The following is a 15,335-nucleotide window of genomic DNA, read 5'->3' on the forward strand; positions in this document are numbered from 1 at the left end:
GTGTTAACATTGCCAATTTATGTGTTTACCTGCCTTCTTCACTAGACATCAAAGGCAAGACTAGGACTTGTCATTTTTGGCTCCACATTTCCTAGCAGAGTGCAGGGCACATTGTAGGTATTCAGTGAGTGAGCTGAACAGAATTTAATTCCAAAATAACTTAAATCAATTTCCTCCAGCTATCTCCCTTTCTTTGTATGCAAAGGGAGCCTTCTTCATTTTGACATTCAATACATCATGAAACTGGGTAGGGAATCTTTAGGTATATTTTTCTGGCCATGTTTAAAAGAAATTCTAAAGAACTTGCTCTTCTTTTAGAAGGGGATTATTCCGACCATTTTTTTTACACTTTTTTTTAAACTGAAGTAATATGTATATATACATATGTACAGTAAAATACTCTCTTTACTAACAAACACCCATGAAACCACTTAGTTTTGCATGTTATTGAATTTCTTATGACTGGATCATACAGTATGTATGTGTTTGTGTCTGGCTTCTTCCATTCAATACGGTGTCTATGAGATTCACCGATACTGTTTCATGCAGAAGTAGTTTGTCCTTTCTCATTGTTGCTTAGTATTCCACTGGATAAATAGGTATAATTTTCTTATTTGTTCTACTGTTTTTGGACATTCAGGTTATTTTTTATGTTTTGGGTATTATGAATAAAGCATCTATGAACATTCTTTGCACATGTCTTTTGTTGCACATATGTACGCATTTCTGTGGGAAGGTACTCAGAGCAGAATTGCTGGGTTCTGTGAATCTTTAGCATCCCTGGGTGGTAAAAATGGGGAACATACTTGCTGCTAACTGAAAGGTTAGACATTCAAGTCTACGCAGAGACACCTTGAAAGAAAGAGCGGCAATTTACTTCTGAGAAATCAGCCATCGAAAACCCTAGGGAGCACAGTTCTATTCTGACACGCATGGAGTCACGGTAAGTCAGAATCAACTCAATGGCAATTGGCTTTGCAGAATGCTAATGTCAGCTTTATAGTGACACAATTTTCCAAAGGAATTGCACCAGTTCAGTTTTCTGCTAGCACTGTAAGAGAATATGCTGCTCATTTTTGAATCCTTTATGTCTCTTAAATTTTGGAATGTCAAGATGTTCATTTCAGTTAATTTGGGCTAGGAAGATATTAAGTACAAGAGAGATATTATTCCCAGTGGATAATGAGCACTCTTATAACTCAGTGTGAGTTACAAAGCACTTGCCACATTTAAAAAATTTTACTAGATGTCTACAATTATTCTGTGAGGGAGATATTATGATTCATATTTTATAGAGTAAGACAGTGAGACTCACAAGGTAGAAAGGATGTTGTCTTCATAAGTACTTAATGAAAAAATCGAGGCCAAGGGTGAGCAGCTTGGAACATGTAGATGGGCATCTTTTACAAAATACTAGAAGTATTGGGGTTAGCGCTTTGCAAGATTCTTAGATAAAGAAATATTAAGCATATTTTTACGGAAAGTGGTTATGTATTTCTGATCTGAGTGAAGGATTTATATTTATTAAAAACCATTTTTCTCCAGAGGTTTAGAGGTTTTAATAATTAGTTACTTAGAGTTTATAAGATTATATTTCACTAATTCATTTTGATTAAAAGAATACATGTCCGTGTCGTTTAATATGTCCCTTTGGTAGAAGAGAGTAAATGATGTCCAATTTCATAAATAATGCGCAAGAGTGCCTTCTACGGGTTTTTCACTAGTTCTGCAGTTTGGAAAACCTGGTGGCTTAGTGGTTAAGAGATATCTACTGCTGCTAACCAAAAGGTCAAAAGTTCAAATCCACCAGGCGCTCCTTGGAAATCCTATGGGGCAGCTCTACTCTGTCCTATAGGGTCGCTGTGAGTCGGAATTGACTCGATGGCAATGGGTTGTTGTTGTGTTTGTTGCAGAGTAACGGCGGTGGAACCTTGGGAAGAGTATGAGCAGTTGATTTCCTTCATTTTTTCAAGAAATATTATTTGAGCACCTTCTAGGTGCTAGGTAATGGATCTTACTATCTTCAGAGCTTCTGTTCTAATGGTAAAGATAGAAAGGTGCTTTGGCATTAGAATTTAGGTCCATTACCTGTTAGAAAATGTTCCTGGGTGGTGAAACCATCTCTTAGGTAGAGCTTTTGCAACTCTATCTCATGTTGCAGATAATGAGAGCATCAAAGAACAGGGAATGGATAAGGTTTACCCAAATTTGAATTGATATGGGAAGCTGAAGTTTTCAATCATCCAAAGTGTGTTTTTAACAATATAAAGAGTCTTCATGTTATATAAAGTTCTTCGTTTTAAATAGAAAAGGATAATTAAAAGTTGTATAAGTAGTTAAAATAAAAACAAATGAATTATTTGTGTCAACGAAAGTTTTAAGGCCATACTCAGGTTTTCCCCTGATTTATGAGACTGGTGTTCCCTATATGAACTAAAACTCTATTACAAACACTTCCATCCAAAACGATTTATCAGTTACAGAAATCAATGGGAATTTCACTTTGTGAAAGCTGTATTTTTATAAATAGCCAGGTAAGTGCATGTAAAACTGGTGTTCAACCCTGATGTGGTTACTTAGTAGTAATGATTCAAGATTAATATCTATATTTTAAAAAATCCATCCCGTATACTTCAAAAATGTCTAGAAGATGGATTGGGCTAACAAGGCACTTATTTAATCATAATTAATGATGGAGGCAACATATAAAGAATAGACTCAATTATCAGCTGATTTAAAGAAATAATGTATTGTAGATAAATCTATCACTCAATGAAAGTTCAATATATGTAGCACTTATTGCGAATGTATCAAGTGGCTTTATTACATTTGCACTTCTTTTGTTCACACGGCTATTTTAAAAGTTAATATATTTTTGGAATAGCAACTCTAGAGCAGTTTCACCAGTAAGTAACCTTACTATTACTTTTGGCATAACTTGATTACATGATTGAGGAGGCAAATGTCAATGAAGAAAGTGCAAGATTCAGGGAATAAAGCATTTGGAGATGAAAGTGAAAAACATAAAGAAAGAGGAGAAAGAGTATTTTGTGGTAGCAGTCGTTTATTTGACCAAGAAAAGCACCAAGTTAAAAAGAATGTATTCTTTCTTTTTAGAAGTCATAAAAATTCCATTCATGCGTCAGTCTCTTGGGTAAACCACCAGAAGGCTGCACCAGCAGTGTGGGATCCACAAAGGGTTTTTGTGGTAATGACAAATAATTTGCAATCATATCTACTGAAAGTAACACCAGTGGAGTTTTTATATTTTTAAGAGTGATGAGTGACCACAAATAATAAATATGACCAGAGAAATGTCAACGAGGCAGTAAGAGTAGACATTTTTTTTTTTTTTTTTAAATGTTTCCCTCCTCCTCTGACTAACCCGGGACTCAGGTTCTTTGCCAGAATATTTGAGATGACAGGAAATTAGCACTTGGTGAATACTCACCCACCTGCCACTCCCCTGGAGAAAGATGTGGCAGTCTGCTTCCATAAAGATTTACAGCTTCGGAAAATGTATGGGGCAGTTCGACTCTGTCCTATAGGGTCGCTATGAGTCAGAATTGACTTGACAGTAAAGGATATTATTATTGTTCCTGTAGTTTTTCTAGAATGTTCCTCCACTGCTTTTTTTTTTTTTTTCTTTTGTAATTGTTTTGGTGATAACAATAGTTGGTTTTATTTTCTTACATTGAAATAAAACTACAATACAAATTGGGGCTTTCTGATATTCAGTTTAGGCACAGAAAAAGGGGCAATTTAAATGACTACTATGTTTTCCTTGTACGACAGAAAAGTTTTCTGTTTGCCTCAGAATGAATAACCATGAGGTCGCCTAGTTTCAGAAAGCTGGAAGTCGGCCAGTTATCAGCGATCAGCGGAATGGGGGCCAGTCACAGCCTAAGCTATTGCCCTGTCTTCTGCCTTCTCATGGCCTCATGGTTGTTCTAGCTGAGCTAGACATTACCCTGGAATCAGCAAAAGCAGCTACCCTGTAGCTTCCATTCATTGGTCATAGTCCTGCCCTCTGCAACCAGAAAAGTAAATGTAATGCCTTTCTGCACGGTATTTATCATGCTCCTCTTAAGTCTTCGGATGGTTCGTGTCACGGTCCTCCTAGCTCTCTATCTGGTCAGTTTGCTTCTTAAAAGCCTGATATCCAGGACTGAATCCAGCCTTCCACGTATGGTATGCCTACATGTGGCCTTAGGCATGGTGCTTCCTGCTCAATGAAGCCTATGTGCCAATTAAACCACAAACTGGTGCTTCAACACAACACTTAATGTGGAAATTGAGTGAGAAGTTTTCCCATGGATTACTGTTAAGTAATGTTTATCCCTCCTTATATTTTTACACTATTTTATCTCTTTAGACTTACACGCAAAATTTTCTACTCACCTCTCTTTAATTATATATATTTATTTTTTAAAATCATTAGCCTGGTGTGTCTAAGATATTGTAATTTTCTGCTAAACAGTATGTTTTTTTATTTACTAATTTGAAGTAGCTTCAACTTTGATGCTCTATTTTTGTCTTTTTTTTAAATCACAGATAGAAATGCCAAGTGCGCTGATCAGGCTCAATGGACAATGCCAAGACGTTTTTCTGTAGCACAATGCCAATGAAGGAATGAAGGCTCTTAGGTAAGATCAATCAACTGTTTAGAAATAACTGATAATCCTACCTAACTAGCTAATGATCATCACCAGTTGCTGTCAAGTCAATTCTGACCCATCGTGACCTCATGTATGTCACAGTAGTAGTATGCCCATAGGGTTTTCAATGGCTGATTTTTCAGAAGTAAATTGCCAGGCCTTTCTTCCAAGGCACCTCTGGGTGGACTTGAACCTCCAACCTTTCAGTTAGTGGCCAAGCACATTAACCATTTGCAACACCCAGAGATTCCAACTACCTACACGATCAATCGTCATTTTAAATACTGATTTATGATTATTTTATATCAGGTAAATAAATGCTTAAATGCATGTTATTATAGAGAAACCTCAGTTAGAATTTTCCATAAAACTGCATGGAGCCTTACTCCATCCACCATGTCCCTATCTAATCTCACCCCCCCCACCCCACCAATATGCCCTTACTGAGATTATTTTATTATGACTATATTATTTAGGGTATATGGCCTTAAAGAATAAAGGCAGGTGTGAGAAAGGAAAAGTTCAGCCTTGTCTAGGTCCCAGAATAAGTGAAAAACAATTAGTATGACTCCTGTAAAGAAAGCGAAACTTTAGGACAGAGTAGAACTGTCCCAAAGAGTTTCCAAGGCTTTAAGTCTTTATGCCAGCAGATTGCCACGTCTTTCCTCCACCTGGGAGCTGGTGGGTTTGAACCGCCAACCCTTCAGTTAGCATCCTAGAGCTTTAAACACTGCCCCACCAGGGCTCCTTGAGTGAAACTTCAGGGCTGTTTATTTACCATCAAAGGGGATAAAGGAAGGAACATTACGGCAATATCAGAAGGAATAGTGAGATGACGATGCTCCTGAAGACGCATAAAATGTATGTCGGTGACACAAAACCTTCTCCTGGGCGCTAACGCGGGCACGCCCCAGGAAGTGGGTAGCAAGTTAGATATCTGGCCGCTTCCGTGTGCCTTTCTTTAAAGCAGCCTGTATTTAAGTCCCCGAAAATTCTCTTATTGTTCTGTTTGTCCAAGAGGACATCATGAAAGAGTCACAGATTTTAAAATGTGTTTAAGGTAAGAGATGTTCCTACACCAATTTGTGAAAATACTATTAAAAATCTCCTTAAGTAGCTCTAATGATTTTCTTTTGTGTTCTGCCTTCCATGGAGTGATTTACATACTATCCTTCTGACTTACTGTCTGGAGTACAATTGTAACAATTGTAACAATTTCCCTGTCTTGCGGTCCAGCTCAGCACGTGGCATCCTGACTGGCATGTGGCAGGTGTTCAGTGATCGCGGCCTTAACTGAACTGACACCCTCAAGGTCATGATTCAGGGGAAGCTTGAGAAGTTAGTTTGGGAAGGAATCTTGCTTTAAACAGAAGGACATCTCTTTTTTGGCGCAATCATACAATTTTTTATTTGCAAATGCAAGTGGGATGGTTTTTCACTCTATTAATAAGGGTTATTGATTATTAGAAAAGTATAGGAACTGATATAATACTATCTGAGTGTAAACTCTAGAAATTAGGTACAAAGAGAAAATTTCAGAATCAACTCTACATTTTAGGGAACTAAAGCTTCTCCTTTTTGCTCAAGTACACAAAATTAGTGTGTTTCTATAGGGGTTCACTTATGTGTAAATAACTCAATCAGGTGACTGGATTTATGTAATGTGACCCATTTTAGGACTAAAAGTGGTATGATCAGTTTATACATTTCCATGCAACCTATATTCTATATCATTCTTAGCTAGTGAAGTAAAGAAATAGATCACTGTGGATATTTACTTGTTTAACCAAACCAAACTCATTGACGTTGAGTTGATTCCAACTCATAGTGACCCTAAAGGACAGAGTAGAACTGCCCCATACTGTTTCCAAGGAAAGACTGATGGATTCAAACTGCTGATCCATTTACTGTTTAGATGTATGGATTTACAATAATGCTGATATATATTTATTGATTAAAACAGTAAAGTTCAAGGAAAACAAGAAAATTTACTGTGTATTGTCACAGTAATTAAGCTTTACTAATAAGTTGTTAGTTGATACCCATACAATTTCCAAAGTTACCTGTTCATATAAGGGATATAAGATATTTTCAAGCTTATGTCTCTTGTTCCATCCTTAGCAAGAGAATCCTAACATTTCAGGACCAAAACGGTTCTTTTTTACACACCATTCTTACCTTGAAACTGAGCACTAAAGCCTTTGCGGCGATGGTTACTGTCAGACGTGAAGTGGAGTCGTAACCAATTCTTGCTACTGATAACAGGAGAAGGAAGATTCATGCCCGTCAGCCTGGAAAACAGAGAGGAAAGAAATCTCCCTTGTAAACCAACAGAGCAAAAGTCCTACATCAGACCTTTTTCTAAAGTTGGACATTCTTCAATTTTGAGACACTTAAGACACAAGTCACTTATTACTTAGCATTTAAGACTTAAAATCATTCAGGTATTTTTATCTTTGTCAAAGTATAAATGCTATATTTATCCTTGATAGAATGAAAGTTTTCACAAATATTTGATATGTTGATTCTTCTTTTTTAGTGATGGAGAAATGTGAAGGCATTCTTTTGATTTTTATTTCTTTTCATAGGGACCTCAATCTACTGCCAATTCATAATGAACCTTAAAAAAAAAACACAGGCAATTGATAAAATTCTGTTTGGATAGTTGAACTGTCAGCAATTCTGATTAACTTATTAACTTGTTGTTGTTAGGTGCCATTGAGTTGGCTCTGACTTCTAGCAGCCCTATGTGTAACCGAAGTAGAGGCAAGGGAACGGTTTACAATGCAGACTTCACACGAGGGCCCTCCCTATGGAGGTAAAGAAGAGGCGTGTGTATGGGAATGATGACGAGCGCTGTCAAAGAGATGCAAGACACAGTACAGTTCCGTCTTAGTAGAGTAGTATGTTAAACACAATCAAATCTGTTAAAAACTAGCTGCAGTCCCTCTAGGGTTCTGTGGTTTACAATTTCCAGCCCACTTTACAGCGCGTAGTTCTGCTGTCAGCAACCATCCAGTCATTTAATTCTTCCTTTGGTGACTTGGAGGAGCCTGGGGGGTGCACGCAGTTTGCAATTGACTGCTAACCCAAAGGCTGGCGGTTTGAATCCACCAAGCGACTCCGCAGAACTGTTTCCATAAAGATTACGGCCTAGGAAACCCTGCTGAGCAGTTCTGCTCTGTCACATGGGGCACCCACGAGTCGGGGGTCAACTCCATGGCAGCTAACAACAACGCGGGGAACTGAAAACTTCAAGCACCACTAAAAAGACAAGGGTTCTCGGATAGTAAAGCTCCTGGCAGTTAGAGGTCTGAATGGTAAACTAAGTTTTGGGCGCTGGTATAAACATCACTGGATACAGGCATCTTCAGACATTGGTTTATGTGCTGGGTCTGCTTTTTACTAGTTGTGGCTCCACTGTTTGGTCCTCTTTTCTGGACCTCAGTTTACCAGTCTGTACTGGATGTTATAGGGTTCTAAGAGATCACATATATATGTTTATATATATATTTGCATATACTTATAAATATTCCTAAATCACATCTTAAATGTTACCTGTATGTGGTTATGCATTTTATAGATACAAAATCAATTATTTTGCATCACCGTTGCCAAAGCTATGTTTAAAATGAAGCTCATTCATGCAGATCATCTGTATGGGTCCAACCAGCCTCTTTTAGCTGAAACCCCAAGGAACTCTGCTCTTTGTGGGTTTCCTATGGACAACACAGCTGCTCTTAGTCAAACAAGGAAATCTCATTCCTATGCACAGGCTTCAGTACATATTGGTTGGCTACTTATTCTGTTACCTGGAGGAAAAGTAGCATCAAATTAAATATGTAGTCAAGCTTTCTGATGTCAGGGTGTTCAATTTCAACTCCCAGGTTTCAAAATGTGCAGTATCCATTTAAAGTTTAAAGCCAAACCTTGACTGTAACAAATTGCAACAGTGTTTATGTCACTGTTAGAAGTCATCTTCTGTAAGAGAAAATTCACCACTCAGATGTGCCTATTTACTTGGATTTATGTAGTACTGACTGGTGACTGTCCGACAGAGCTGACTCCAAGAAACGTTTGAGTATTCCAATGTGTTGTTTGAAGGTGTTGTTTTGTTTTCCTGGTGAGGTTTTGTTACAAATTCTGTTAAAAAGAGGTCACATGCTGCTTTGTCTGACACTGAGAATGTCCAAGACAGAAGTAAATTTTGGATTCTAAAATCCAGTTTATCCAGCTCGCTTACATTTACTTACTGAAATTTTCATAACTGAAATCCATGCTTATTTCATCTTTACTTTAAAAATATATATTTCCTTAGTTTACTTTCCAGAGGTTCTTCTCACAAACAAGGTGAAATTGCATTTTAGTCGAGTACCAACAACTGTAATTGTTCTAAAACCTCTCTTTATCCCCACATTTTCCAAACACATACCAAAAAAAACATCACTTTTGCTTAAGTACAAGGGTCAGCAAACTGTTCTGTAAAGGCCAGATAGTAAATAATTTAGACTCTGTGGGTCATTTGGTGTCTGCTGCAAGTACTCAGCTCTGCCAGCAGAGTGTGAAAGCAGCCATAGATAATACACAAAGGAACGGGAACGGTTGTGTTCCAATAACACTTTACTTACGGTCACGGAAATTTGTATTTCACATAATTTTTACGTGTCACAAAATATTATTATTCTTTGATGTTTTCTCAACCGTCTGCGCTAGTGTTTATGAGGCAATTTGTGAAAATACTGAGCAGTAGGATACTTAGATGATGTATATCAACCTAGTGTAACTAAAGTTTCAAAAAAAAAAAAGTGTATCTCCTGTGCAGATTCCTTTAATACAGAATCAATTGCAGAAGACATCTTAAAAATTATATCATTCATTTCCCATGGCTATAGTCAAGTCATGCGAATGACTCACACTCCAAAGTAGATTTACGTGCATGAATTTCTTTATTTTTCTTTTCTTGTTGTTGAGAATATACACAGCAGAACAGACACCAATTCAACTATTTCTATATGTACAACTCAGTGACATTGATTACATTCTTTGAGTTGTGCAATCATTCTCACCCTCCTTTTCTGAGTTGTTCCTCCCTCATTAACATAAACTCACTGCCCCCCAAGTTTCTGATCTAATCTTCCAAGTTGCTGTTGTCAATTTGATTCCATATAGATAGTTCTTAAAAAAGCATAATGCTCAAGGCAGATATTCTTTACTAGTTAAGTTAAACAACTGTTTGGTTTTAAGACTTTTTTTTTTTGTCCAAGGTTTAAAGATTATCTCAGGGCAATAGTTTCAGAGGTTTATCCAGCCTCTATGGATCCATAAAGTCTGGATTCCATTAGAATTTAAAAATTCTGTTCTGAATTTTCCCCCTTTTGATCAGAATTTTTCTGTAAAATCTTTGACCAAAATGTTCAGTAATGGTAGCCGGGCACCATCCAGTTCTAGTCTCATGGCAAAGGAGGCAGTTATTCATGGAGGCAATTAGGCACACATTCCGTATCTTCCTCCTATTCCTGACTCTCCTTTTTCTTCTGTTGCTCCACACACTGTGTGAATTTCTCGATTTGGCATAGGAATTAAATAAATATTCACTTTTTTTCCTTCAGACTTTTTTTTTATATATAAGAACTATCTTTAAAATTATATGTTTTCCTGTCACCTTCTACAAGGCTGGGGGTTAACATTACAGTTAACCGTGATTCAACACAAAGATTATGCTATAAAGCCAACTGCTCTTTTATTACTACAAGCTAATTTAACAAAAATTTATTCATATACAAACTAATAGATGCATTTAGTAAGAACTTGGATGATTTAGATAAGATTTATACACCAAGAACTCAACTGAATACCTTTGTAACAGGCAGAATAATGGCCCTCAATGATGTCCACCTCTTGATTTCCTGATCCTCAGAAGCTCTGAATATGTGAGCTTACGTGGAAAAGGAGTCTTTGCAGAGGTGATGAAGTTAAGGACCTTGAGATGGGGAGATTATCCTGGGTAGGTCCAATGGAACCACAAGAGCCCTTAGAGGTGGAAGAGGAAGGCAGGAGAAAAAATCAGATGGAGATGTGACTATGGGAGAAGGTCAGAGTGATGCCTGTGAGCAAGCAGGTGTGCTTGCTGACCTTGAAGGTGGAGGAAAGGGACCATGGGCCAAGGAATACAGGCATCTTCTAGAAGCTGGAAAAGGCAAGGAAACAGATTCTGCCCCAGAGTCTCCAGAAAGGAACACAGCCCTGCTGACACCTTGTCATTAGTCTGGTGAGATCTGTGTTGGACTTCTAACCTACAAGTCTGTAAAATAACCAGTTGCCTTGTTTCAAGCCACCAAATTTGTGCTCATTTGTTATGGCAGCAGTAGATAAAGCATACAATATTTTAATGAATATATCTTATTTATTTTACTCTAAAAGAATTCTGAGAGAAACGCAATGTGGTAGAATATGTCATTACTCTCTCTCTATTAAAAATGTTAGAGAATTGGTAGCTTAAGCCCTTTCTATAGTTATCAGTGATCAAATATCTATCATTGTCTGAGTGAGATTTCCTAGAAGTTCTCCAGACTTACAAACAAAATATTATTTTTTAATGTGCTGTATTTGGTTTTCTAGTAAGTAAATAAGTTAGGGAGGTGAGAGATGTATTGTAGGGCAAATAGTAGATGTAATAGATGAATAGTGGTTACAAGATACAAAGCAGAAACCTTTTAAAGAGAAAGGAAGAAATAATGGTAGGTATCAACAAATACCATTGTGTATTAGTTCACAAGACACTGACAATTTTCTCACTTAAACATATAAAAATAAAGGATACTTATTTGGTAAAATCAAGTAGTGTCTACTGAGTCAAACAAATACGGGTTTTAAAAATAAGAATTGAAGAAAGAACCCCGCAAAGTAGTAGGTTGTGACAGGGCCTTCCTAAGGGAATGTTTGACAAGTTTCATTTCTGAAGCGTTTCATATAAGGTCAGAGAACCCATAAAGGCATACAGTGAGAATGTTGCACAGTCCCTTTAGATATGGCTACACAAGCCGATGATTCTCACTGTTTTTCAGGAATAGCAAATGAAGCAGTTTAATCTCTTGGCAAATTAATTTATCTCAAAAGGTTCAACAGGTGTTTTCTCCTAGCTGTAAGAATAAATTTACGTCTCACAGGATCCTTAAAGTTAAGACAACCTCCTGTGAGCCAAAATAGAGCAGGCCAAGTTTGTTCCATTTCTCCAAATAGCTTTATCATAAACGTTAGGATTCTGTTTATAATATATTCATGACTTATTTTCTCACTTACCCTCCCTTAGCTTCTTCTGTCATATAAGGGGTTGAGAAAGTTGCTGTGTGAACTTTACAGCCCTGTATCTGTGACTCACGAATTTTACTTATATAACTTGAAAAATATAGAGTCAAATTATCATGTTAATTTTCTAAAATACCTTTGGAAATGCTAACGGTTTCTGAAATAGCTTAGTTTGAGTATTTCTCTGACATTAAGTCAGACTTCTTATGTCTTTAGAAAATCATTATGAAAATATCTGGGGGTTTCTCTGTAGTTCAACCTCTTTAACTATGTTGACTAAGAAGCCAGAAGGCATTAGTACTATCAAGAAAGACTTTAAATTATCTAGCCTCCCTAAGGACTCTAAGGAATTGAATAAATCTGCTACTTTTAAGAGCCCAGCTGCCTGTCAATTTCAGGAGGAAGTTGTACGGAAATCGGAACTCGTGGTGTCTTTTCCTGCGCTCTTGTGGACAAGCTATGGGGATGACTCATAGGATGATGCTCCACTTATCTCTGTTTTGTCAAAATTAAATATTTTGATCCAAGAAACAGTGCCTGACATGTCATATTTCTAATTGGATGTTATTCACCTTATAAGTAAAATTGACTGTCTTCTTAACATTTGTGAGTTTGTATTAGCATTCCAAGCCAGTAATGAGGACATCGAGGAAAGTTGCAAAGGAAGTAAAACGTAGTTGTTTTCTTACAGTGGTGTCACTAACGGGGTGCAGACCATATTGGGTCACACTGTTGGGGGGTGACACCAAAACCACTGTCTAAACATTTTTGTGCAGTGTTTCAGAACAAATTCATTATTTTTTAAGAATACCCTGTAGCTTGTTATAACAACAATTTTTTTTTTGTAAGCCAGCTTACATGTATCAATACACTTACACGGCATAACATCTATGCTAATTTACTTTTTGAACCTTCTAATGTGCTCTGGCCAGAGCTGTCATTATTACCCAGTTACAATGATGCTTCGTCACGCGGTCTCATCGGCACGCGCTACAAGCATGAGCAGTTGTTTTCATTGCAACTGGTGTTTTTATAGTTGCTGATTTTGTCAAATTTTCTGGTGTTTTAGCTACAGTATTGTGGTAATTAGTATGGGGGGGTGACACCATGAGTTATCACACTGGGCGACACCAACCCTAGTGACCCATTGTGTCTTAGAAGAACATGAAAAGCGACAAATAGAAAAACCATGTACTTATGTGTCTGTGTACATAGACTTATACCTGTAAATAAATATGTGTAAGTATGTGTACATGTATATTTAAATATTTATATACCAATATTTCTGTAAATTTAATCTACAAGTTTTATGCACACAGACATGCCCTCTGGCAAAACAAAGCAAAACAAAATAACACCCAGAGCATAGTTAAAAGCATGTGACAGAAGACTTCTCTGTTAGAGTTCTTCCTTTAATGAAGACGAATAATTTCTGTTAGTCTTTTCCTTCACTTGGTGTAGCACTCATGATTTGCTTCTCACACAGGTCTCCTTCCCTGCCCTAGCTCCAATTTCTCTCTCTTCAGAGATGATGTTTTTAAAATAGCGATGACTTAGTTACTTGTGTAATTATTTGTTTAATGTTAGTCTTTCCTGTGAGACTGGAAGACTGTCTCATCCTTATTGTTTCTCTGTCACTTAGCATAACCAAACCAGTGGCTGTCAAGTCAATTCGGACTTATGTCAACCCTATAGGACAGAATAGAACTGCCCCATAGGGTTTCCAAGGCTGTAAATCTTTATGGAAGCAGACTGCTGCATCTTTCTCCAGCGGAGCGGCTGGGGGTTCAATCCCTCAACCTTGCACTTAGCACAGTGGCTGCCAGAAAGTAGGTGATCAATAGACATTGGATAAAGAAACAGAATAAGTAACATTAAACACACCCATATGACCACACCCAAGTCCCATTTCACAAATTGAAAATTGCTATATAAAATCTTGCACACTGTAATGTGAGGCTGGAGTGAGTTTTTGGCTATACAGTATCTTTGATGAGTGAATTACTTACTTTTATTGTATTTATACAATGGCTTTATATCTGCTGTAGGACCTAGGTCTCTGCATACAGCCATGAGCAACTCCAAGGGCGTCATTCACATGGAATATAATTTGAATGGACTCCCGGAGATTTTATGACCCAGCGCCCTGACTGGACATACAGTTTCCTCTTACTTTAATAATCCCTAAGGAGATTCAAAGTGAACATAACTTCTATAGCCACTCTCCTCAGACTTGCCTTTGGAGAATATTTAGTGCATAGCCACCTGTGTGCATGGATTTCTGGCAACATCTCAGATGTGTAACAGAGCATCAAACACAGGCATCACTGGAGTGGATCCAAGAGAAGGATCAGAGCGTGAGTATCTACCTTCACTTCACAGGTGTCTTCTCATCTATAGATCTGCACACCATATCCATTCGTTTGCTAAGTCCTGAAGATTCAACCTCTGCAAGAACTACGCTTCTCCTTCCTTTTAACCACATAATGTTTATGCTCTAGTCCAAACTCACTGCCATTGAGTCAATTCAGACTCATAGTGACCCTACAGGACAGACTAGAACTGCCCCATAGGGTTTCCAAGGCTGTAAATTTTTATGGAAGCGGACTGGCACATCTGTCTCCTGCGGAGTTGCTGTTGGGTTTGAATCACCGACGTTTTGGTTAGCAGATGACTGCTTTAACCACTGCACTACCAGGGCTCTTTGTTCTAGTCCAAGTCCCTATTATATTTACTTGTGCTATTGAAAAGGTCTCCAGACTGTATTTTTCCCTCCTGCCCCTGTGTATTCTATGCTACTCTGAGAACTACCATGAGCAGGGGTGGATGAACCAGTAAGCAAGGTATGCACAGGCTTACCATAAGCAAGAAACACGCGGGTTTACAGTAAGCAAGGAACACGCAGGCTTAATTGTGCTTATACTAATCTAGTGCATAATTTCATCTTTTTTCACTACATCAAAGATGTGGTGAAACCCATGTGAAATTGTGCACTGCAGATTAGTAAGCAAGCACAAGTAAGTCCTTGCATACCTTGTTTATTGGGTAATTCATCCCTGACCATAGGCATAATTTGATTCAGCAAATGTTTCTAGAAGACTAATTTGTCCCTCTGGCAGGCACTGAAGATATAGCTGTGAGTAGGCAGACTTGGTTCCTGGTCTCAAGGCACCTAAAATCCATACAGAAGGGTGACCTTGGACGAGGGACAGCACATACCATAAGTGCCACCAAATGGGGAATACAGGTTGCTGTATCCATTTATAAAAGGGTGATTTAAACTATTCTTGCAGGGAAGATTCCCCTAGAGAAGTAATATCTGATTTTTTTTTTTCTTTCTTTTTTTTTTTTTTTAATATTTTATTGTACTTC

General features: G+C 37.7%; 1 protein-coding gene across 1 annotated transcript in view; it reads right to left on the reverse strand.

The window, feature by feature from the left end:
- The window catches only part of LOC101344436 (CUB and sushi domain-containing protein 1-like), a 1,691,327-nt gene that overhangs the window by 798,093 nt on the left and 877,899 nt on the right, over positions 1-15,335 (reverse strand). The window contains exon 5 of the mRNA XM_023743077.1: positions 6,837-6,949. Coding sequence (XP_023598845.1) covers positions 6,837-6,949 — 113 coding nt within the window. The remainder of the gene's footprint in view (positions 1-6,836; positions 6,950-15,335) is intronic.

Source organism: Trichechus manatus, unplaced genomic scaffold (assembly GCF_000243295.1).
Source record: "Trichechus manatus latirostris isolate Lorelei unplaced genomic scaffold, TriManLat1.0 scaffold00234, whole genome shotgun sequence".
Taxonomy (NCBI): domain Eukaryota; kingdom Metazoa; phylum Chordata; class Mammalia; order Sirenia; family Trichechidae; genus Trichechus; species Trichechus manatus.